The sequence below is a fragment of the Calypte anna genome, chromosome 2 (assembly GCF_003957555.1).
Source record: "Calypte anna isolate BGI_N300 chromosome 2, bCalAnn1_v1.p, whole genome shotgun sequence".
Taxonomy (NCBI): Eukaryota; Metazoa; Chordata; class Aves; order Apodiformes; family Trochilidae; genus Calypte; species Calypte anna.
Window position 1 is genome coordinate 85,283,339 of NC_044245.1, and position 26,161 is coordinate 85,309,499.

At 41.4% G+C, this 26,161-nt stretch overlaps 1 protein-coding gene and 1 long non-coding RNA gene across 2 annotated transcripts; both read right to left on the bottom strand.

Annotated features, from left to right (window-relative positions):
- Positions 1–10,121: 10,121 nt before the first annotated feature.
- Positions 10,122–17,265, bottom strand: FRRS1L (ferric chelate reductase 1 like). Its single transcript, XM_030445519.1, has 5 exons — positions 17,058–17,265; positions 15,294–15,378; positions 14,677–14,815; positions 10,762–11,008; positions 10,122–10,294 (listed from the first exon to the last, which is right to left on the bottom strand). The coding sequence occupies exons 1-5, from the start codon at positions 17,263–17,265 to the stop codon at positions 10,122–10,124; spliced, it is 852 nt and encodes a 283-aa protein (XP_030301379.1).
- A 1,179-nt stretch (positions 17,266–18,444) lies between these two features.
- On the bottom strand, positions 18,445–25,663 carry LOC115597926. Its single transcript, XR_003987257.1, has 3 exons — positions 25,591–25,663; positions 22,998–23,080; positions 18,445–18,565 (listed from the first exon to the last, which is right to left on the bottom strand). It is a non-coding gene; the product is annotated as an uncharacterized LOC115597926 (long non-coding RNA).
- Between the last annotated feature and the right edge of the window lie 498 nt (positions 25,664–26,161).

The following is a 26,161-nucleotide window of genomic DNA, read 5'->3' on the forward strand; positions in this document are numbered from 1 at the left end:
GGTCCTCCTTTTTGCCCTTTTTGTAGACTGGAGTGACATTTTGCTATTCTCCAGTCCTCAGGCACCTCTCCTGTTACCCATGACTTACTGAAGATGATGGAGAGTGGCCTAGCAATGACCTCCACCAGTTCCCTCAGCACCCTTGGATGCATTCCATCTGGACCCATCGACTTATGGATGTCCAGATTACTCAGCTGATCCCTAACCCAATCCTCATCTACTATGTCAAGCTCCTCATCTATCTCGACTACTTCTGGGGCTAAATGAATCTGGGGCTCATGCGGAAACCCTGCAGGAGTAAAGACAGAGGCAAAGAAGGTGTTCAGCACCTCTGCCTTCTTTATATCCTCTGTCACCAGGGCTCCCATCTCATCCCTTAGTGGGCCAATATTGCCTCTAGTGTTAGTTTTACTAGCTATGTATTTGAAAAAGCCCTTTCTATTATCCTTAACCTGACTTGCAAGGTTAAGTTCCAAGGAGGCCTTAGCTTTCCGAATTGCCTCCCTACATCCTCTGACGACAGTCCTGTATTCCTCCCAAGTGACCAGCCCCCCCTTCCATGATCTGTAGATTTTCCTTTTCCACTTAAGTTTTCCCAGCAGTTCCTTTTTTAACCATGCAGGCCTCCTAGCTCCCTTACTGGATTTCCTAACCATAGGGATGCTCTGATCCTGTGCTTGCAGATAGTGGTCTTTGAATATTGACCAGCTATCTTGAGCCCCTTTATCTTCTAACACCCTGTCCCATGGGATTTCTCTTAACAGTTGATTGAGGAGGCCAAAGTTTGCCCTGCGGAAGTCCAGGGTTCTGGTCCTACTGGGCATTCTGGTCCTTCCACACAGGATCCTGAACTCAACCATCTCATGATCACTGCAGCCAAGGCTGCCATTGACCACCACTGCTTCAACAAGGCCCTCCTTGTTGGTTAGTACAAGATCCAGCAGCGCTCCTCTTCTAGTCGGCTTGTCCACCATTTGCATTAAGAAGTTATCGTCAATGCACTGGAGGAACCTCTTAGACTGTGAAAGGCTGGCTGTGTGAGTCAACCAGCAGATATCAGGGTAGTTAAATCACCCATGAGGACTAGGGATTGAAGTTGTGAGGCTACTTTCAGCTGCCTGTAGAAGGCCTCATCAACTTTCTCGCCTTGATCAGGAGGTCTGTAGTAGACCCCCACAACTGTATCACCCACACCAGCCTGCCCCTTAATTCTTACCCACAAACTTTCAACTTGCCCCTCATCAGCCCCTGCACAAAACTCAGCACATTCTAGTTGCTCCCTCACATAAAGAGCAACTCCACCACCTCGCTTCCCTACCCTATCTTTCCGAAAAAGCACATAACCATCCATGGCCACATTCCAGTCGTGTGACCTATCCCACCATGTCTCTGTTATCGCTACCAGATCATAACCCTTAGCCCGTACACAGACCTCTAACTCTTCTTGCTTATTCCCCATGCTGCGTGCATTAGCATACAGACATTTCAGGAAACAAGCAGAGCACACTGGTGGGACTAAATCCTCCCTAGACCACCTGCCTTCGGACACTGGTTCATTCTTGTGTTTGTCCCTAACAGACCCAGTTTTCTCCCCTTCCCCCTTCACATCTAGTTTAAAGCCCTCTCAATGAGCCCTGCTAAGTCCTGCCCCAAAAGCCTCTTCCCCCTCTGGGACAGGTGCATCCCACCTGCCACCACCAGGCCAGGTGTCTCATACAGCATTCCATGATCAAAAAAACCAAAACCCTGTCTTTGGCACCAGTCTCTTAGCCACTCATTGACCTGTAAACTCTTCCTATATACCTCCCCACCCATTCTTACAGGAGGGATGGAGGCAAACACTACTTGCGCTCCAGATCCCCTAACTAGCCGTCCCAGGGCCCTGAAGTCCCTTTTCATTGTCCTTACATTTCCTGAGATAATTTCATCACTGCCAACCTGAAAAATCAGCAGTGGATAGTAATCAGAGGAACCCACAAGATTAGGGAGTTTCCTTTTAACATCTCTAATCCGAGACCCAGGGAGGCAACAGACCTCCCTGTGGGATGGGTTCGGTCGACAGATGGGGCCTTCTGTCCCCCTCAGAAGGGAGTCACCCAACTTAGGCAGAATTACTCAGGGTAACAAATTCTGACCCATGGCACAGAAAGGAATTGTTAAGCCAGAGCAGCAGCAGACTTCTCCAGACCCAGAGACCTCTCCTTTCCCCCCTTTATAAATACCATACCACACATTTCCTTAGACTAAAAAGGCATTTATTATAACAGGTTTATAAATATTGTCATCTGTCACTGTCAAATAGCTGACAAGGCTCACTTGAACACCAACACTTAGTATAAAACAAATGTTACAAAGCAGTATTTTAGGGCATGCACTGATTGTAAAGCAGTCCTGTAGGTCACCATAATTCCATTATGTATTCATTAAGTATTATCCTTCTGAAAAGACTAGTGTACAAATACAGAGGAGCTTGATAATTGCTTCAGGACTACAAAACCCCAGTTCTGCACTCCTCCCAGACCAAATGCTCATTGACTCCACATGGATGCTGGATACTGGCATACAGAACAGAGCCTAGCATAAAGAACGTAGAACACCACTCAGCACTACAGTTACAAGTTGCTTATTTCACCTATGATTAGTCTTAAGAAGGCTGAACAAAGCCAAAAGATAAAGATGACATTTCAGGTTCAAACATTACGCTTCATGTAATACAAAACAAACTGGCAAGAGTTAACACAGTTACAACAGCCTGCTTATTGGCAAAGAGGTTAAAGCAAACCAGATGTCAGAGTATATTAATCAGAAATACCAAGGCATACCAGTTCTCTTCTCCAACCTAAACAGAACTCATGATGCTTCAAATACACTAACAAAATATATCTGCCTAATGAAAAGCTGGGGACATCATGTACAAATACCAAGGTCCCACAATTACATATTTCTAGTGAGTTAATAGGTTTGGAATTTCAGCTCTCACTATGTGTGTCAAGACTTGAATGATGTTTCCAGCTTTAGAAAAAAACTTGTTGTGGTAATTTCTTTTTATTTCCACTTTTTAATCACTGGCTTCATATCATGCACTCTGAAAAAATTAAAAAGAAATCATATCTTAATATGTGATCAGTCCAGTATTTCAGAACCACATATCCAATTTTGTACTTAAATAACAAGATTTTCCCCCTCTACATTTAAATATGGCATCTGTGCTTCCCTTCCTCTTACCCTAATACTCTATGCGGCAGTGTTTACTTGACTTATTGAACTTACCCTTATTTTATCTGTTTTGGAAAAAAAAAATGTTGTAAAAATAACAATCTAAGACTAATTTTGTTACCAAAAAAGGTGACACAAATTTACTGTATAAAAACTGCAAACATAACACTCTAGCAGGGAACATCTCGGGTTTCTATATATTCTGGATCACTTTGTTCTCCCTAAAATAAGGTAAGAGTTAGGGAACATACAGGATTTGGGGGTTTGTCTTCTTTTATCACCAAAGCAGAGTCTACCCTTTTGCTTTCAACTCTCATGTAAATCTGGGACTGAACACACACAAAAATACCTAGCAAATTTACATTGCTTAAATATTAATTCTGAGAAGAGTATTTTCCATTAAGCTTTGCTAATCACTGTTGTGAACAATCAGCAAGAATATTTTCATTCCTTGGCACACAACCTAAGAAAACTGTTCCATTGTTCAGTCCTCTACTAATAAGCATGTTATGAAATGGAAGAATGATGTCAGGCTAAATTAGGCAACACATTGCAATCACTATTTGCCATAAAATGTTCACTGCCCTGAGTAGGCATTGGAGCCACAAAAGATTTGCAGCTGCTTGGCACTTTTGAAAAATTCACTTGCTTCTTTAAGTATGTAAACATGAATTTTTGTAAGTATTTCTGTAAGAAGCAGCTCAGAAAAATACTGCTAGCAGGTAATTCTTTGACACAAGACCTTGATAGAACGTTTCTTAGGAGTGCCATATAAAATTTCACCTTGTAAGGACATTCCTAAATAGACACCAATGGCTGATCAAAACTAACCTATACAGAGCAGCAGCTGTTCTAAAATATGGGCTGTGAAGTCCTGCACATGTTCCAGCCTCACGCTGGTTTGAAGGAACATTCTTACTTAGGAAAAACAGAATTAGGGCAAAAGCAACAGTTGTGAATGACTCTGAAGCTGTGCCAGGGAAGTTCAGGTTGGACATTAAGAAAAGGTTCTGCTCGCAGGACCACATCTATCAGGGTTCAAGGAGCATCTGGATGATGCTCTTAGTCATATGGTTTAGTTTCAGGTGGTCCTGAGAGGAGCAGGGAGTTGATCTCAGTGATCCTCATGGGTCCCTTCCAACATGAGATATTCCATGAGTGCAATTTAATCTATTTGCAAGTAAAAATTCTGCCCCTTTCCTTATGGCAGATAAATTGCTATTGCCAATTCAGATCAGCTTTTCAAAGAAAATGTCTTTTCAGTCTGCCTTTTCACACCTATCAGCTCCACAAGCTGCACACATCCTCCTTGACATTTCAAAATTATACTGTTTTGCCTCACTATCCAAGCCCAAATTAGATAAGCTAATAACCAAGTTCAAGCATACAAATTTTTACCAATTCCATTGTAAAAAAAAAAAAAGTTACTTAAGTCATTTTTGCATACTAATAAAACATTTAGAAAATGAAGGTTTACATATATCTTACTCTGTATCTGAAAAGTCAGAAGCCCTCAACATATAAATTGCACAGACATAACTAGATTTAGAAAGTGTGAAAAGTTGACATACAGTCACTAAATTATTTTCTTTTTATTAATTTTTTTTACTCAGGAAACGGGAAAATTTCTTTTAAAGCCTTCCAATTAAATCCATATCTGCACTGAGCAGATTGTGGGAGATCTGCATTAACACACTGCATGAAATTTTAATTAGGGAACAACATACAATGAAAGCTGTTATGAAAAGACATAGGTAGAGTTTCCACCTTCTGATATCCCAGCTGCTGAAGCAGGAGTCTGTCAAATAGCCAGCAGGTAGGTACATCACTGCAGCTGAATGCCACTTCTGTCCACAGCATCTTGGCAGGTTTTCATACCTCTGAAGGCAAGATCAAGCCTCCTGCTCTTACCTGGCAGTTTGATGGCAATAGACATCTTGAGGCATGCTTTGACCTTGTGCTCACACCAGCCCTTACACAGCTAGGGCCTCTATAAAAGTTACATTTGCATTTAAGTCAGACTCTGTTCCTTTCATTCACATCAAGTAATAACTTTCTTGTGATTAAAGAGTGCCAGATGTACTCTGCCACGTGTAAACTCAGGCAAAACCAGGCACTATACCAAAATCATTAACCCTTCCTTGTCATTCAGCCTTACTACCAATTTCTTTACTCCTCTGTCTCAACCTGTTTGTTGTCACCTAGACCTCACTGTGCAGCATTCAAGCTTTGCTGGTTCATCACATGTTGTGAAGTCAGGGATGAAACAGAGGATGCCAATTCATGCAAGTTATGCACATACACAGCTCCATGAAACACCACAAGAACTGTACCATCTAAGCCTGTTCCATGTCTATCCTAAACCTAAGGTTCTATGCAAAGTCACACTCTCTATAAAATATTAGCTCTCTCACAATAGGTTTCTCTGAAGTGACATTAGACCTTTTTGAATTATGTGAAATATGTTTCCGTCTCCTACAGATATTACCCAATATTTTTCTTTGGGGAAAATATTTGGAAATGTATTTGAAAAAAAAAGGGAGTGAGGGAGGGGGCAGGAGGTATGCACCGGCTTACATATCGGTGCAGCAAATCAACAAAACCAGTAAACCAGTCACAAATTTAAACACTAATTAAATTTAAGAAGTTTGCGTATAAGTACAACAGTCAGGCATTGGAATGGGCTGCCCAGGGAAGTAGTGGATTCTCCGTCCCTGGAGATATTTAAAAAGAGACTGGATGTGGCACTCAGTGCCATGGTCTAGCAACCGCAATGGTGGTTCAAGGGTTGGACTCGATGATCTCTGAGGTCCCTTCCAAGCCAGCCAATTCTATGATTCTATGATTGTGCAAACTTCAAGCGGCCCCAGAAGAGATCAGAAAGACCCAGAGTCTGGTCTGTTCTCTCAAAGGAGAATAATTTGCTTCATTGTACATGTCATGCACAAAACAGATGAGAAAGTAAGGATAAGACAGACAAAAAATAGGGAGACCTGCATCTTCCTTTAAATTTCTAGCAATCATTTGCATACAGAAAAGTGGAGTATCATCAATGACACAGATTTTTAATTGTGACCTGGATAATCATGAAGACAGCTATCAGCCCTCCTTACCCACTAACTCCTCCTCACAGCTGGGCTAAAACTTCTCAGAATCATCTCGCTAAATAGCATAAGGCATCTGAGGAAAAAGGGACAGGACATAGGTTAGTGACAAGCAGCATGGTACTGTCCAGGGGAAGATGAGATATTAACACTCAGTAAAAATACTCTCCACAGGTTGGCAAAACAATATACACCTGTTTGAAGGTTTGTGGTAGGATGGGTCATACTGTTTGCTATTTTCATTAATGTACAGCATGCTCCTGTCATTCTCTAATCCCTGAAGACTGGAAAAGTCAGTGCCAAGCACAGCTGTGACAGCATTTAACCCAAACTTGGGTTTCTCAGGTTAACAAGATAGCAAGAATGTGTAAAAAATTCCAGATAAGATGTACAGAATGAGCAGAGGGTGATAACATGGTCAGTGTAACAAGTAACAGTAACATCTGGATTTTGTTCTGCATGGAGAGCCCAAATTCATGAATATCAATGAATGCCTTACAATCTTTGCCAGTCCTATCTTTCTAATTAGCAAAGTTAAATTTCCAAAGGACACAATACTCAACACATACACTTTCTAACCACCGTACCTTTGTATTAGGTCACTCAGCAGCAAGTAATTCTTAAAATAAAAGCACTTTGGAAAAGTGTTCTTTAACAGCTGCTTGCTAGTAGTCACCATAAAGAACCTAAAAATGACTAGATTTGGGGAAGGAAATATCTGCCTCCTTTTCCAAAGCAGACTTTTTCCTCTAGTTTGTGTTGGCACCTGCTTTTTAGAAAAACTAAAAAAAAAACCCCAACCTATTTGAAATGCCATAATCACCTGAAATTACTTTGAAAAAAAATTACTTTGCAGTAGCTTTGTATAATAGAGATTAGTCTTGCTTATCAATACCAAAAAGAAAAAAACAAACAACAAAGCACACAAAAACCAAAATATCTTCCATGACAAGTTACTATGTCCACTCAAATGTAAAGGCTTTCCAAGTTAAACACCACTTGAGTTAAAGTCTTTTCATTTATGTTTTTTTCATCTTACATTTCTTCCCGATTAGTAACTTTTACACACTGTACCTTCTTTGTCAACTTCAATCTCATATTCCTGCTGTTACCCACTCAGAAGAGCTGCTCTCTGATGAACTCAATACTAAAATGCTAAACAATAGCTAGTTCTGCTCTTTGCTGGCCTTTTATTTCCTCCCATTTGATTAAAAATAATTAGTGCTAATTAAGTACTTTGAAGCCTGGGTTTTTACACAAGTTCACATTTCTGCTAATACTTCAACAAGAGAAAAATACAATGACAAAACCACCAAAGAGCACACTGACAAACTGGAAAAAGGAAAAGAAAAAAAAAAGTGTTTTTCATCCTCTTTGAAAACATGGGTAGGGCTATAGACTGAACCACTTTATTCTTTACAGCAGACATATCCTTAAGCAGCTCTGCCTCTGCTCTGAATGTGATGTTGTTTTAGAGCCTGAGCTTCAAACTTTACCTGACTCCATGTAAGCAAAAAGCAGCTCTACAGGTGTTAACTTTATTATACCCCTGTGCCTGGGTCCAGCCAGACTATCCTAAATCCAGAAGTGTATTAAAAAAGAAATGAGGAGCCAAAATGGGTTACTATCCTACTTCAGTACCTTTCAATTATTAGATTAGCCCTTCAGGGGGTAATCAGGTAAATATATGAAACTAATACAAGGCCAGAAACTAAAGAAACCCTGAGGCTACTTTAAATAGCTGTGATCTCTGAGAAGGGACTGCACTACCTCAGCTGCCTACAAATTAGCACAAAGAATTTCCCCTAATGATTTCTTCACTGAACCTGGTTGCAGAATATAAAACTCATTATCCAAGGCTTCAGCTCTTTGCTTCAGCCCATCTTAAGGCTAAATTTTACAGCCATTATGGACCAAAGCAGACCTTCTTTCTCAGGTGGTCTATACTATATATTTCATTAGATGATAGATGAGTAAGATCATCATTATGACAAAGTAATCCTCATTAGATTATTAGATGAGTAAGTTATCCAACTTGAGAGAAATAATTTATACTAAATAAAACTACTGTATGCAGTTCTAAAGTTCACTCCATTCCAAATTTCTCTTCATCCTCCTGAACTTTTACGTGAATAAATTCTTAAAGAAATGTATGGAAATGTATGTTTCTAAGCAATCTTTCAATTGAAATAAGGATAGCGTTTATGATGGAGATAAATTAATCTTCAAACCCAATTCATAATTTAGGCATAGATTTGAAGAATGCTGAGCCTAAAAATTAGTCTACAAACTTCAGACTGTGAATAATAATCCAAACCCACCAAAGCTAGTTAATCTTTTTACTCTGTGCAGCAATGAAAATAGAAATTAGGTCCATCACATACTTTACCAGATATTACAGAGTCCTCAAGTGTACCACATTAGATAGAACTTTGGCACAATCCAAATTTTAATTCTATGTAAATAGAATCTTAGTGCAAGTTGTGAAATGAAAGAGCAACTTTACCTAAGCACATCTGACTACTACATGTACATTTCCTATTATATGAATAACAAATTCTCTACAAGAAATCTATGTTTTTCATAATATTCTGTGGCTCATAAACCCCTTTTGATACTTTCTGTTTTGGTAATATTTAGCACTTACCTTTTTTCATATTTTTTTTAATAAAAAAAAGTCTAAGGTATTTCTTCTTTAGCTCATCTTTTTTCACAGTAACTACATTTTAACAATGGTTTGATGAAACTAAAGATAGTGGTTTTCTTATTAATCCCTCTCTTTCCTTATAAAAAAAAATCTCAATTATATTTCCATTTCTTTATAAGCTAGTACCAGCTGCCCATATTAATCTTTAATAAGATCAGGATATACAGACATACAACACAGAAAACCAGATTACTTTGTAGTACTACACAACTGCTTAAAGACATATTTATGTGTTGGCAATATTAATGTTTTTTTCACAAAAAGAGCAAAATTAATTTAATCCATTGTGAGGGCATCCAATGGCTTGTTAAGAACTTCTATATTCTCTGTGGTGTACATGTGTTTTTCTTATGTATGGAGAATTTACAGTACTGTATTCTCCCCTCCTCTTGCTTAAATAACTTTCCACCATAAAACATTAAAGAAGTAGCCATTTCTGTCAAGAAGGCTGTTGAAACATTATTGTTACAAAACCATTCATCACCTCTTTTCTGTGGAAAAAAAAAATCTTGTTAATGATTGATTATGCAAGCCTAGTTTTGGCAAGTATCAGAGCAAGCAAACCCTGAAAACCCTGAAAAAATCTGGGAGAATTGACCACTACCGAAGGGCAGGTGTTATGCTGCAATGTTGGTATCCTGACTTAAAGTTCAGAAATTGCACTTGGAGTTGTGCGATCTGCACCAGAACTACCAAACAGCATTATGTTTCTGCAAATTTGCTTTTTGGGAGCAATTTGAAAGGCAATTTGTTATTTGATAAGATGTCCATCACTGATTTTGCCTAGACACACATACAGACACTCCTCCCATACACACACATGCATACTGATTTTACAAGTCTCCTTTAAGTGAGCAGTCACAGCATGGAAAACATTCTTCTGTTTTTCACTGATTATTCCTAAATGATTTGTCATCACTCTGCCACTCAAAGGAGATGGTTATTTCGTTCTTCTGAGAAGCTAACTATGATCAAAAGCAGCTAGATGATGATGGCAGTGTGATATAAATTCAAATAGAAAAATGCATTGTCCATCTGTATAGCAGTCCATCCTGAGAAAATTCCACTGACAAATTCTTGCTCTTTTCCATCGGTCATGGGGTTCCCATCAATAAATAGAAGGTCAGTGCAACAATGAGAAGCAAGCAGAATGGAGAAGAGAAGGTCTGATAGGCAGCTGATGGCATGAAAATATCTTCATACTTGTAAATGCTGACAACACGCTCTGATACAGGTGGTGAGTCTATATCATGACGAGTTATAGAACCTTCAATAGGTAAGGGCAGAAATAAATAACATCAGGTGCATTTTTTGTATAACTTTAGCAAAGAAACAGGTAGAAAGCCAAGTAATTTTCAAATCTACTGGAGCATGCAATATTACACTGTCACTGAATAGGATAATTTCTTTGCTTTCTGAAACTGAACTTCTAAATAAAATAAAGTGAATTCAAGCAAATGACGAACATCCTTCAAAGGAAATCAGGACTTTGTGCTATGAATTATCCTTAATTAAATTTATCTTTTGGGACTGGGAATGATAGCTACATAACAAAAAACCCACAACAGGTAGGATTATTATTTGTTGGGTTTTTGTTCGTGCCTGTTTTAATCCTACTGCTACCAGAATTTTAGGTCATTTAAAAAAAAGGAGGTCCAATAAGAATACTGTAATTGAAAGACATTTATCAGTTTTGGCTCCCCAGTTCTGTCAGAAGCATGGAAATCAACTTACCCTGAATTGCTGGACCCCAAGCAAACAAATAGTACCAACTCAAGTGCAGGTCTACGATGGTTTCCTCTCGGGGGACATAAACAGGACGCTTGAATCGACACGTTACACGATTGTTTTCAAAAACCCCTTCTTCATCTCTAGCAGGATTTCTCTGGATTTCTTTAGCCCACTGACCGACATTATAGAAGTGCTGTATCCTGACTCTTCCATTATCATCATGAACACAAGCCATGACATCATCTCCTCCCTATATGGGAAAAATATATTGGTAGAAAGAGAACAAAAGTCTCACAAAGACTCATTTATGTATATAATTTTTATGGAATGGGTTGCCCAGGGAAGTAGTGGATTCTCCACCCCTGGAGATATTTAAAAAGAGACTGGATGTGGCACCCAGTGCCATGGTCTAGTAACTGCAGCAGTAGTGGATCAAGGGTTGGACTTGATGATCTCAAAGGTCCCTTCCAACCTAGACAATTCTATGATTTTTATGATTATTAAAAACTAACCAAGACCTGGGGCTCTCATTCCTTCTAAGTTACATATACCTAAATTTTTGTTTCCCTAACCATGTGTCTTCAATCATATTAAAGCAAATAGTATTATTTACTTACCCTTACTATCTCGAATTCTCATTTGGATCTTTCAGAGAGTTAATTTACCTAACATGTATATGTAGCAAGACGAACCTCTTTTAGGGCACAGCGCTCCAAGGTCTAACCAGGTGTTCCAGCAGAGACTCACGAATAGTGCTCTGAGTCTATTGCCCTCAGGGTTAACCAGCCTGGATCAGTGCTGTTGCTCCAAGAGCAACTGACCTCTCTGCTGTCTTGCTCAGGACTGAGCTGAGCCTGTGTCTCAGGCCTCACCTTTTATTGGCCCCCTAATCCTGCTCATGCACAGTGGGGGCCCGCCCTAATCAGGCACAGGTGGGCTTAACACAAGCTCATGCCCACTACCTGGCAATTAGTGGCACCTGGTTGCCTTATTTCACTACATATATATATTCATAAGACATTATATCACCCTGTCATCACACCATTGATTGGTGGAAGGCTGTTTTCTATTGTAATTTGTGAAGTTCTGGGATCTTGCTTCATAAACTGGCGGCCTTGAACCACTGATATGTGCAAAATCCACTGCATCAAATCATGGCCAGAAATCCAGCAAAGTTTGGTAAGATATAGGAGATGAACCTACTAAATAAGGGCAAATAATAGCATAAATTGTGGTCTTTTTTTTCTAATCTCTTCTCACATTCAAGTAAGGGAGCATCTCTTCTGGTATCTCAAGATAAAGTGAAACATGTTCAGCATACAGTAACAGAATACAGAAGAACATCATAAGATACAAGAAAAGAGCAATCAGTATGTGCTGCTTCGTGGAGTATCAACAGCTACCAAGCATTACAATCAAGCAAAGAAACAATGGACAGCAGGAAGTGTAGAAAATTGCTTGTAGAAATCATTCACAGAAATATTAAACCAGTTGCTAGAAGAGTCAAGCAAGGTCACTGCCAAAGTGGTAAAGCACCCACTGCATCATGCAGGGATTAGTATGAAGTTTAGGAGTACTACCTCATAGAATCCACTTACATCTAGAGCCATAAAAACACTTTGCAGGTTGGGTGAATGGCATTTTACTGAACACCACTGCCACAGGTATCAGTGCCATATTGAATATAGGTCCTACTTCTCCAATACTAATCTTCCTAATATGTCCTGCTGATGATAGATACAATCCTTGCTAGCATAATTTCTGAGTTTTTTGTTACAGCAACAAGAGAGCAAAAGGGTGCAGTTCAGCTCTCTGAGAATATTGCTGTGTGGGTTTGTAAAAGATGCATTGAAAATGAGGGAAAAAGGGGACAACCAGGTTAAACACATAACTGAACACTTTCTGCACCTTAGCACTACTGCTGGTAACCTTTTCAGCTTCTGTCTTGAGCCTATCCTTGCTTTCCAGAACCTATTTCCCAATTTTAATTTTTATACATCTGAGTACAAATCCATCATTCGTAAGTACAGGAGCGAAAATAAAGCTGTTTTCACATAGAAAAGAAGAAGGCAAGAAAAAAGCATTCTGAACTGCAATTAATAGATTGACTTTACAAAACCTTGTCTAGGCACAAAAGCCTGCAAGTAGCAAAGAAAGCTGGTATTTCAGACAGAGAAATAGGTCACATGAATTTGAAAAAAAAAAGTCTATTGAGGACACAGAATCAGTTTTTTTCCTGAATTTCTGTAGGTATCCAGGCCACACCATTTTGATCAGAGCCTCCATGGTAGAGCCCACTTCTCACAGCCAAGCTGTTTTGATCCACAGCCATTTTACCATTGCAGCCTCTGTATCCCAGGACACCAAAACATCCAGGAAGTTATGAAAAAGCATGAAGTCAGCAGAGGAACAATAAAGGAAGACAAGTGCTAGCTGGTTTAGCCCATCTGACTGATAGGCATTAATTTGCACATGCAGCAAAACTGGAAGCAAAGCCTTTTACTTTATACTTACTTTATTCTTCTTACTGTAGGCAGAGACCTAACATGATGCTGGGTGTATCTGGGATGGAATGTAATGGGTGCTTTCCAAGGAACTGATGAGGTGCAGGCAGTGGGACCCTGGGATAATCAGTTATAATCAGCTTATAATCAGTTTATTAGCAGTTATAAACCAGTAATACAACCTCTGATAGCTTGTGGCCAAATACTTAAAAATGCTGAGATGCTTTAAAAACACTGTTGATTACTTGCATTGCCAGTTATGTGAACTCTTCCCAGATTTTGGCTGAAAAATGCTCCTTATAACATCAAAAATAAACTGTGTCTTACGAATTGTCCTTTATGACACAAAAGACTGCCAGCTTTATTTGGTTTATTTATCTTGCTACATTAAAACACACAGCAATGACTGAAAAACATCACTTGCCTTCACTTTTTCTTTCTGTTTCTTATTTTGGGTCTAATAACACTGCTATTAAGCCAGTGTGCGTCTTGTCACTGACTTCTGTGGGTCCTAGCCTAGGACCTCTAAATTCTGTATTTTTTTCAGACTACTGCTTACAACTATACCAGAAACACTCCTGCCCTATGATTTGTGGCTTAGGTTATAGGCTGGGCATTTTTTAAAATACCCAGGAGTGTTTCTGTATATGAACACCTACACTGTGAACTGCATTTTTATCCTGAACATTTTACTGCAGATCACAGACAAAACATATTTACATCAGTCAACTGTTGATCATTTTTTTAAAGTCTGTACAGTATATGCTCTTCTTTTTCTCACTAACAAACAATGAAAAGGGAAGCTATTGAATGGAACAGTAAGTACAGGGGTAAGCATAAAACCAATTCAAATAAAATCTAGGAGAGACAAAAGAATAAATCTCAACAACATTGCTGTCTAGAGCATGTACATTTAAAATAGCGGTAGTCATTTTGTCACTTGTTTGTGGCTTCTCTGGAATAAACACACAGGTATGAAAAAAAAACCCCAAAATATTAAAGTATTTCCAAAGTTTAATGGCAAAAGCTGTATCTATATTACTGGAAGCCAGAGATGATTTACTTAAGAATAAAATTATGTGCCATTTAGTTTCTGGTGTTCCTTTTGTCCAAGCACTACTCACATAAAACTTGACAGGATGTTTCCACATGAATTGGCTTATTCCTGAGGGCTTTATGAATATGAAGGGAGAACTTTGAGAAGGGAACCAGAATACTTCTGTAATTCTGACTGAAAATTGGAAAGGGCATGTTAAGAAGGACGAAGTAGTTTTCTGGGAGGCAACAGAGACGGTTTTCAGCAAGTCAGTTTTTCCCTACATGCTCTGTTTCTGACAGATCAAAAATAAACCACTTACATCCTAGCATGTAAAAGTGTGCACACTGTCAACAGGAAGAGTTGTACATCTCTTACCATTTTCTTGTCTGAGGAAAATCCCACTGCCACCCAGCCATCAGTATCGGCACTCAACTCAAACTCAACATCAGCTCCTATTCTGCGGTAACTGAGGAAATAGTCGCAAGTCTCGGCATTGCATCCCGGCTTACCATACCTACAGGGAAACATAGAGGTAACTTTGCTTTGCAATTTCCTGCTGGGGAACTGAATCATATTTCTGCAAGAAAAAAACCTAAAGAAAGTATTTCTATATAAAGATAGTAAAGCACACTACATTATGCTAAACAAAAGTACCATGAATTGTGATTATTACTCTTTTAGTGCTTAAATGTATAGTATTTAAACACTATAGCAAGCAATTAATAACACAGTATTACTCTGTTGACCTTCCTAGTCCTGATTTCAGAAGTGCTTCATGAAAATACAAGACACATGGAATAACTGCAGGTCTGTAACTAAGGTATATTCCTAAATAGCCCAGTTTCCTCAAATAAGACAGTACATAACATTATAAAGTACATTATTAAAAAATAAAAATTTCTTACAATTAATATGGACATTTATATAGTCTCTAAAGCAATCGGTCAGCATCTACAAAAATAAAAGTGTCTACACTCGTATCTCAGACTGACCTGAAGCATCCCTTTGTTTTTCCACAGTCATCCACTCTGATTTTTGCAAATGGATCCACAGGAGGGGCAGTAGGGAAAGGGTAACCTGTGCAATGAGGATAAATAATTACTAAATAAAATACAAAGAATAAAAAGTAAAAATGCCAAAGCGAAGGATTCCAACATGATTTACTTTGTTGGTAACTGAGCTGTTCAGATAAGGGACTACTTTGTCACATACACATTCCCTTGCTCAGGTGGTCCTGGATCCAGATACAAAAATAACACTGATAATTGAAAACAAAACTTTTCCCACGTTTCCTCCATTAGCCAAGAAGAGGAAAGGATACTGGAGCATGGCTTTGCTAACACTGAGAACAAAAGCTAACCGAAAGGAGCAGGAACATGAAATAGCACAGTCAGATAACAATTCGGGATCTCTCCTCAGCTATCTCTTTGTGCACTCTTAGTGCCCTCAGAAAAACCATCAAGGGAACTAAATCTGACTCCTTAGCTGTAAGTGACAGCATTAAGTATAAATGCAGGGCACCAGATTGAGACCTGTAGGATACTTGAAAGGACCTCATAATACATTCTCCACTAAGAAGTAAAATAAAACATGCATCAAATTAAGAGGTAAAAGTATCAAAATGGGGAACTGCCTGCAGTGATGACCTGCAACAACATCTGAGAAGAGTTGGACAATCAGAATTATGACTCCAAGCTGTCCCCTGTCTCCTGTATCATAGCACAGACACTTGAAGAGACCTTTTGTCTTGACCTGTAGAAGTTTATGTCTGTTGCATGAACATAGGTATTTAATCAGATGTCATTCTACTTAGCCAGTTGGAAAACACAGAGCTAGTCTGTGAAACTACAAAGTCTTTTGAAAGTGCACTGAATAGGACATAAACACTGCTGTTAGTTACAGCACCTGCAAACAAACATTAAACCTACACAACTTTAGCCACTTGGGAGCCCTGATACGCTTTCCTAGATTTTTGACAGTGCTGATGGAGAGAGAAAGTATCTTGTAATTACCACTCCATTAACCATGTCAGGGACCTCGGTGAATTACCCAGCATAAACGTGTAAAGCTGGCAAAATGTTCTCTGCAGCCTGTAGCAGAGCATCAACAAAAGACTGGCCAAGGGACATCCTATATTCTAACTCCTCCCTTTTTGTCAAATGTATCAAACTGATTTTCAGCACAGCTTAGCCACAAAATTTGAGTTCTAGCATTCCGACATTTGTAATTTAAAATAAAAAAGCTACAAACCCCAGACTCAACTACTATATATCTTGCTACTTAAGCATCATAGGGCATTTTGAAAACCACCAAAAAAAAAAAAGAAAAAGAAAAAAAAAAGTCGCATTTTAAGTCAGTAGCCAAGGCTTTTCAAGCGGGGTTTTGCACCTTGGAAACTGATCCGCCACCGGCCGGTCCCGCTCACCGGCTCTGCCTCCCGGCGCGGGCTGTCCCGGCCCGCCTGGGGGAGATGCCGGGGCCTGGGGAGAGCAAGGCGCCAGCCCTGCGGAGGGCCTGGCCGTCGGGAAGGGGGCACCGACGCCTCTCCGAGGGCTCGGCCCCGGCCCTAGACAGGGCTGGAGGCCGCCCGGGCCCCGGCGGCGGGCGGAAGATGGCGGCGGGCGCTGGCCTTCGTGCTGAACCGCCGCCACCGCCGACCGCCACCGCCACCGCTAGCCGCCACCGCCAACCGCCCGGCCCGGCCCTCCCCCCCCACCTCCCTCCCCGCGCCGGGCTCGCCCCGCCGGCCGCCGCACCCTCCTCGGAGAGGTATCGCAGGTCGTAGAACTCGCTGGCGAAGGTGCTGTACGAGGAGTCGTGGTGAGGCTGCGCCGCCTCCTCGCCTTGCTCCCCGCCGCCCGCCTCCCGCCGCCCGCCGCCCTCCTCCGCCGGACTGGCGGCTGAGCCGGCCAGGAGCAGCAGCAGCAGCAGCCGCCGCCAAAAGCCGCGGCTCCGCACCGCCATGGCGGCGGCGGCGGGGCGGAGAGGCGGCGGCGCCGGCAGCGCCCGAACGCGCCTCCTGCGCTGCCGGCGGCGGAGCGAGGGAGGCGGCGGAGCGCAGCCGACTCCGGGATCGGGCGGTGCCGGAGGGACTGTGGGGGTGGCTGAAGGGATGATGCGGGAGGGTGTTTGGGGGACAAGGTGCGGGGGCGGTGTGTGAGGGGGGATGCCAGGGGTAGCGGTGCGTGAGGGCGGTGCGGTGTCACACACAGCCCGTCCCGGGCAGAGCTCTGGCAGTGCTCAGCCCTCCCGTCTGGACCAGGGGGTGTACCACGGCCTTTCCCACTTACCAGATCCCCGCTTCTCCCCATCCCCAGGCCGGGAGCACACCCCAGCCAGCCGGAGCCCCTCCGGCGCTGGGGCATCTCCTCCCTCAGGCCAGTGTACAATCCCCCAGGGGAGCAGAATCAGCCGTCCCTGGCCACCTCCCCGTGGCCTCGATACACCAAAACCTCCCAGCATGTGCTTGGAGAGGAGGTCGTAAATCCTCCTAGGTAATTGCTGGGCGAACTCATCTCTCTTCTTCTTTTTTACTTTTAATGACTTCTGAGACCGGACTGAAGGCACAGTGCAACTTAATCATTTCAGGTAAACCCCAACGCTAGAAAGCATTCGCTATCCGATTGTGTGTTCTTGCTTTGTACTTCATGCTATATGTAACTGCAGTGATACAAATATGTTCAAAACCTGGCAGACCTGAAAGAAAACCTGGCTTGTGCCCCCACAGCCTTGCCTGGACTCATGTCTGATGCAGGACTTACAGCTTGGCTTTGGGGATATGCTTGCTTTCTCATTGTGTTGTGATATCTTCGGGTTGGTGGAGAAACAGTGACCTTTGGTGCCTCATGTTCACTGAAATGGCACTTTCCTTGAGTTTGGATCACTGTCTTCTGGTTATAATTTCTTTTTTTATATTGCTATGCAAGGTTATACTCTGACAGTCTGGAAGAAAATTCAGCAAAACATCGTGGGGGAAGGAGGGAGGGACTGAGGATGAGAGACAGAAGATGCAACAGTCAACAATGTTATGAAAATTAAAATAACCCTCAATTTAAATATTTACTTTTTAGTATTAATATCTGAACTGAGTTAACTTTTGATGGGACACTGAGACTGCCCAAGACCTAGGCTGCATTAGGGATAAATTCATTCTCTTGGGCTAAGTAATTGCTTGTAATACCAGACTGTGCTCAGCTGCATTAGGTGGAGGAGATTACTTCACATCTCCACACTTTAGTCCACTGGAGTAGAATGCTGTCTGTCACTGCAAATAGAGGAACATCCACAAAGGTGTAAAAAATAAGGTGTAAAAGCAATTTTGGTGTAATAGAAAATCAACATGTTCCATAGTAGCATATGGAAAAGCTATAGGAGAGCAACACCAAGATCAAGGGCAGGTAATGGTTCCCTTCTTCCCACCTCACTGAGCCTAGCAAACTGTACCAAGCCAGAGGAAAACAAATGAACAAAAAAAAAGCCAATAGGACAACCCTTATAAACTGGGCTAACAGGAAAATATGACTACAGCTTATTCTTTCTGTCAATAATCAAGACTGATGAAGGCCCCCTGTCTCCTTTTTGAGATAGCTGGCTGAGAGTTGAGATGCCTGTGAAGAAGCATTTGCTCAGCTAGGAAACAGCTGTCAGCTGCATGCTGGTTTTTCCTCCCTGGAAACCAGCTTTAGCCCACTACAATAGAGGTGATGCTTCACAGAACTAGTGAACACTTAGGATATTTATCATATCTTATGTGTACCTACATGACACCTATCAGTTTAAATTTGATCGCTAAGCTAAATGTCTGATATTACAGTGGAGCTACAATGATTTTCTAAGGTAAAGGTATGGCTGAGACACTGACCCTGTTGCATGTGACTACCTCCTAAGAAATCCTTAGAAATTAAAGTAATTCCAGACACCTTTTTTTTCACCTAAAGCCCCTTTATTTTTCCTGAAAGTTATCCATATTGCAGAAACAGATTGCTTATAGGAAACAATGTTATATAGAGACTGATGGAGCACTAATGAGTACCTTCATTTTTCAGCAAGCAGGAAGCACTGCAACTATACTGCTACCACGCAGTAGCAGTTCTGTGGGGAAGGTCTTTACCTGATCAAGTGATTAAGGCTGCCATAAAAAAAAAACCTCAAACAATAGCAGACTAAGATGCATTTATATGAGCAGCCTTAATCTTCTAATATCTATACTTTCTGCATGCCATGCTTTGCAGCTTGTACATGCTGGTAATGCCTTTCTTAGGACATACACGCCAGATCATGTTCACTCTGACAGCCAGAGTCCTCCTGCTTTTGATGAAGTAGAGATGTCTTCATTTACACCACTTCATGTGCCATCATCTCCTGCCTTAGGAGAACCCAGCAGTCAAAGTTGCTACACAGTTAAAGCTGTTCCCTAACTTGGTCATTTATCTGTTGCTAGGGCTTAGTTTAATGATCTTCCCAGAGCTGGAGACTGCACTTATCCCCAGGCATCTCTTGGTGCTCATCCTACCTCCTCTCTTGGCTCTGTCACCCAACATTCACCTTTCTCCTGGAGGCTTACATGTTTTGTGGTATTTGAACTAGAAATTAAAGCTTAAGAAATAAGTCACTTGGGAAAAAATATTGTCTCAGAGTCTCTAACTGCATTACTTAGGTGTGACTGCAGCTCCCATGGAAGGGTAAAATCTCAGCAGTCACGTAAGATGATGGCCTGACTAATGAAGGGAGGAGTGGGGAAAGGCCAATGATGGTGGCAGACCATTAGGCTACAGGAACCCCTAACACTGCATCCTTTTTGCCCACTCTTCCTTTGGGACTATCCATGTGAAGTTCTGCCAGCCCCCCTGCTGCTGTGGCCAGTTAGGCTGGATCCCTGATCCATCTAGTTGATTTCTGCTGCTGTGCATGAGGTTTTCTCCCTTTGATAGTTCTCTTACAAGAGGCTCAAATTCCTTATTCAGCTCTTGATGAGTTCATCCTGCCTCACCCCAAAAAATTGAAGCTGGCTAAGTTCATACTGCCCTGTCCCATTCTCAGCATATCTGTGCCTCAGGAATAGCTCCTTCAAGCTTAGTGCTCCTGGTTATTTCCATCAAATCGACATGCATTGAAAAATCAGAATGTATCCACCAGTGCTGATAACAAAATGGCTCCTGAGACAGAAGTTTTCTTACAATAACTGCAGTACCCTGAAGCAGAATTTGTAATTTGTGTGTAGTTTTCTCAAACCCTTATCACAATCTTGTTCAATATGGGGAATGTATCAACTCTGCCAGTAATTTATCTTGAGCTTTCATGTATTAAACAATACAAATTTTAGAAATTGAGAAATCAACCTGATTTCATTAATAGTAATTTATCATGTGCTCTAGTTAACTTCCTGTGACTCTACAGAAACATGCTTGCTGTGTTAGTTAGTAAGATTAAGATATGGGAGAAAATATGCTAGGCATGTCTTGCATGTGGACCTTATTCACAATGTTGTACAAAATGGATTGACAAAAGAAAAAAATGTCAAATGCCAGTTGACTAAGAATATTACCTATGAAAAAAGAAAAAACTAAGTAAATGCCTTAGAAAAAACAAGACAGTACAGAGGAAAATGGTGTGTGCTACTAAACAAAGAGATAAGTCAGCTTTTTGGAGGGATGGTACTGCTTCAAGAGAACTGCTACTGCTTTCTGGAGAAAGGCAAGAAAATATAAACTCTAACTTCGTTATAAACCAAATAAAAACTGCATTAGATCATAAGATCATCTTTTGCTCATCACTGGTAAATCTTTTTCTGTCTTCACTGAGTTTTGTACCTGGTCTTGCTCCAAGGGCAATTGTGCCTCTGTTGCCAATATTGCTCACAACAGCACTCTTTCTATAAAATTAATTTAATGTAGGAAAAAAGCAATGTCTCCAGATTCTTTACCGAAAGCATAGCATACAGCAATCTAAAGACTAAGGCTAGGTCCAGCAATATCTTAAGACACTATATCACACTATATCAGCATGCATTTTGCTTCAGTAAGCACTATGGACCCTTCCCAAGGTATATTAAAACTCTGCAGCTCTTTTTTTTTGTGTGTGTGTGTGTTCCTTTACATCAGGCAGCTTGTATTTTCTCCCAAGATTGCAATTTTTTACCTCTCTGGCACCCTTTGCTGCCCCAGCGTGAATGCAGTTCTGAGAGGTAAATCTCTCCTGAAAGCCAGATCTGCCAGATGGTGGCACAATGTGCACCAGGAGGTTTTGGAGCAAAACTTTTCACATTTTTAAAACAGTTCTTGTTACAAAGAGGCTATTTATAGTGTTATTCTAATACGGAGCCAAAATAGAGCAGCCTTTTATTAGAACTTGCAATAGAGGGCATTACATTGAGGCCTCCCAGTGCATAAATACCATTTACTTATTGTGCAAAAATTGGCCTGGACAGCTGAAAAATTCAGCTTGTATTAGCAAAGAGCTCATTTAGGTAGGAATGTTTTGAAGAATTTAGCACTCACGGAATTCAATTAACTCCATGTGTGACAATGTAATTTCATTGTAATTAGTTAAGAACTTGGAAATAAGGAAAAAATTAATAAATATATATATATATATATAAAACCGTGTTTCTTCATGAGACTACATCCAAAGAATTGTGATAAAAAGTTTTGTAAATTCTGTCTGTTGGAAACCAGTAATTTCAAATAGCCTTTCCCCAGCTCATACTCAGACTACTCTGATTCTATATAGTAATAATAATGCCCCTGTCTTCCAGGTGAATGTAAGCAGGTGTGAGAAATCATCAGAGAAGCTCCTTCTGTCTTGCTTTTCACTTCTGCAGTGAAGTTGTTTTCTGTATCTCCTAACTGAGGCAGCTCCTGCCGAGGAACCCAGGGACCATCACTCAAACCTTGTCCCCTCCTGATAAAAGCTATGGGGGTGGGTGCTTTGCTTCAAACAGCCCAGACTCCTGGATTAGGGGAATTTCTCTTTCTCCTCGGGATGTTAGAGCTCAGGTGAAGGGCAGGCCCCAGGCTCCAGGGACACACTCCAAGTCTGGCTTTGGGATGGAGCACACCCATTTTCCCCTGCTACTCCCTCCCCATATACACTCAAGTGCCTCCTCCACGGTTTTGGGTTGTTGTTTTTTGGGGGGGGGGGCTGGGTTGCAATACAGGCTCTATCTGATCTACAAATGAGATATGCAGATTAGGTCGCAGCTACAAGCAAAACTTTTCTATTTTGACGGAAGGGGAAGGCGAGCAGAGGAGGAGAGAGAAGAAATGGGGCAAAAAGAGGCGAGTTTCCCCAGGACACATCCCGCACCCAGGCCTGCGGTGGGCAGGATGCAGCCGGGGAAGGTGCTGTCAGTCACTGTCGGGGGCTGGGCTCCTGTCCCCCCTTCCAGGCACCTTCCCGAGCCCTCAGCCGTCGCCCAGTCCTGCGGCGGGGCCCGGTCCGGCTGTCCCGGCCCCTCGCCGGTTCCGGCAGTGGCAGCCGCCCGCCACCGCGGGGCACCAGGGAGCTGGGCACCGCGGGGTTCCCGAGCTGCTCCCTCTCGCCCGGGCGAGAAACGGGGCTTATCCCCGCCTGCCAGCTGGAGCGGGGACACAGGGGACACAGTCCAGGGCCCCACGGTCAGCCTGGAACCCGAAAGATGAACTCTTGCAGCCAGTCCGAGGGAGCTTGAGGCAACCCTTGCACCCCTGCCTCTTTACCTTCACTTTGTGAAAGTCCTCGGCCATTAGAGGAATGGGCTCAGCCAGATGTGCACCCAAATGACTGGAAAACATCTGTGGGGCTGCGAGAGACAGATTTGCCTTTGTTTAAGCTGTAGAGAGGTAAAGGTTTCTCAGGAGGAGGGTGAATTACACAGAGCTGAAGGAAAATCAGCAAATTCTGACCATCGTCTGACTCCATTCTCTTTGAATATAATTACCTGAAGGGATGTCCATGCTCCGTATCTTCTCTACTTTGGATGGCAGAGTCAGGTGCACAAATGGCCTCAATGACTTTAAAATAATCTGTTCTAGTGCTCATGTTTGAAACAAGTGGAAGTTAATAATATTGAAGGCTTTGAGTACCAAAGGGGTGCACTGGTCACAGGGAGCCTCTGAAAAGCCTGCCTGCAGGATCTGTTAACATCCACGAGGTGCATAAGGGTCTTTGAACCTTGGATATAGGGGTGAACTCGGCATAAAACAATTTGCTCTGATGTAGAAAACCCCATAGGGCTGCTGATGGAGTAATAGCAGCAAGCAACCTGGGGGATCTTGGATATATACTTCGGAGATTCTTGTAAACTAAGTAAAAAAAGAGACATTTTGATTAATATTGTAATAATTTAATGCTATAATATTAAACATAATACAATATTATATGATAATACACAATGTATATATTTATATAATACATAATATAGTGTATTGCATATTACTTGCGTGATAATAGATATTCTATATATATGTAATGTATATCATATATCAGGGCATTTTCTAAATATATATGTAATATTTTATATCGGAATAATTTTCTATTATAAAAAATTGATATTGTAATCATAAGTAATTTAAGTAATTACTGATATTTAAATTAGTCAGATTTTATTTTGCGCAGTGCCAGTGAAGACAGAGGTCAACGTGGTTTATTTATCCAGAGATACTAGAATGCAGGAATGTTTTATAAAACAGTCTTACTGAACAGAACAAAATATTGCATAATGGCTAAGTTAGAAACACTTATCACAATCAGTATGTGGGTAAAAACATCATAGCTGAGGGTTATCAGGGGAGAATTTGCCTACTTTAGAGAGGAGCTTTAACCACAGTTGTGTGTCTTGTTTCTACTAACCAAGAAGATTGTAGCATGGATAAATGGGATGTTCTTGTTGAGATTTTCATGTGACAACAGCAATAAATAATAGTAAACTTATCTTTTCTTGTTTCTACTGTGCAATTACATAATATATCCTAAGGTTACTGCAATGTTTTTCGTACAAATGTTTACAAGGAAAATAACCTAATTATAGAACAGGTATTTAACTGGCTTATCTTCATTTGGCAGTCAACATGTGCATGGAGAAAAGGTTTCCAACAGCCTGAGGTGTATTCCACACAATAACCCCTTCCCTTAGACTTCAAATGAGAGCATCTTATAAATGCTGAATCCATTTCAGTATGTTGTTAAGATGATGCTTTTGAGTTGTGTTCTGATGCTGTTGCTATGCCAGTTTGAACCAGGAAAACAGTCTTTACAGCATTTATTGAAAACAATGCTCATCAAGGGGGGAGGAGGGGAGGGAAAACAAGGGGAAAAATCCAGACATCAATCTGGTATTTGGAGAGAAATCTAAACTCCCTTGTTCTGACATCCAATTCACCTGCATGTTCACAGAGCCCTCTCCCTGCCATTGTCAAATATTCACATGTCAACATTCCTGAAAGGTGGCAGCAGGCAATAAAAAATCATTAAGCTGAGGCTTTCTCACTGCTCCTCACAGGCAGTGACAGTGTTACTGTGCTGGTACCCAACAGCTTCACCAAAGCAGGTGATGCTGGGGTTAGGTCCTTTTTCTAAGTATAAGTAGATGTGCACAGCCCCTGAACACAGACAAGAAAGCAGCTCAGGTGGTATTTGCTACATGAAGAAGACACTTGGAATCTGCCCTCTGATTTTCCTTCTGAACATCCCCTAAGAGAATTTTTTTTTTCCCTTTTGTACCCTGGCCACATGCTGAAGAGAGGTGTCCCAGATGGACAGGTCTGTACAACTGGCTGAGGAACACTGTGATTGTGCAGGCTCTAGGTGGGATGGTATCTATCAGGCAGGGACTGGATGCTGCTACAGTTCCAGCTGTAGGTAGCCCTTCAAGGATGGAGTTAAAGTTGTGAGGCACCAGTGCTTGCAAAGCAGCACAGCTTTTCCTGGCCATAGCAAGTAAAGGCACTGCTCATGAAATGTCACAGCATTTAGTTGGAGTATTTTTAGAGACATTTGCTAAGACAACACACAACAAAAAAACCCTAGAACTCATCAAAACTCTCATGTGTAGTGAAGTAATATTGGTAATATTTTTAAAGTGGTTTCACCTTCTTACTTTCTTTAGGGAATCAGAGTTCTTGTTTGATTCTAGCCTTTTGCTCAGTCTCAACATAATACAGTTCTTATTATATTCCTAATTATTTTTTTCCAGTATCCAATCATTTTAGCAGCATCATAAAACCATTTGGATACTTTAAGTTTTATCCATGGGAAATTTTGGGTTTCCATTTCCAGTTCAAAGAAAGTTCTCAAAGCACAAGAAACTCCTACCTCTGACCAGCTCTGCTGAAGTTAAGGTTGCTGAAGTTAAGGTCACGCCAGCCCCTCCGTCCAGTTCCCTGCCCTTGCATGGTGACTCAGCTTCTATTGACACAATCATACATGTGTTTTTCCACAGCACCTGTCCCATTTGACAGCCTGCAATGAATGAAAGGCTGAGCAATGTTTATTTTTATCTTCTCTTTTCTATTTGAGTTCTACTTTGGGAGCAACTGTCAAAAGGCAATTTAACCACTTACCTTTAAAAACTTGCATGCATTCTTCCAGCTTCCAGTGGCTCCAAGCTTATGAAACTGACCTTCAGAACTACAGCTAAGCGAAGTCACATGTTTGTTTTTTTTTGTAAAATACTTTTTAGCTTTACTTTTCCCATTATTTAAAGGAGGGACCCAGTAGCCTTTCTCATAAGGGAACTGGAAGACCCAATAGGCTTGAGATGCAGTACTGGTATTTAAGCCTTGTGGGGGAAGAAGGAGCTTTTCCAGCTCTTCCCCAGCACTGTAGTTTTAACAGAGAGAGTCATCCTGCCCCATTTCACAGAGGAACACTCTCACAGGCATTG

What these genes read in the sequence shown, in the direction of transcription:
- FRRS1L (XM_030445519.1), bottom strand. Translation starts at nt 17,265, where the DNA reads ATGGCGGTGCGGAGCCGCGGCTTTTGGCGGCGGCTGCTGCTGCTGCTG. An exon ending in GCGATACCTCTCCGAGGAGG is followed by an intron (nt 15,379 to 17,057) that starts GTGCGGCGGCCG and finishes CTCATTGCACAG; the next exon opens with GTTACCCTTTCCCTACTGCC. An exon ending in TTGGGGTCCAGCAATTCAGG is followed by an intron (nt 10,295 to 10,761) that starts GTAAGTTGATTT and finishes TACCTATTGAAG; the next exon opens with GTTCTATAACTCGTCATGAT.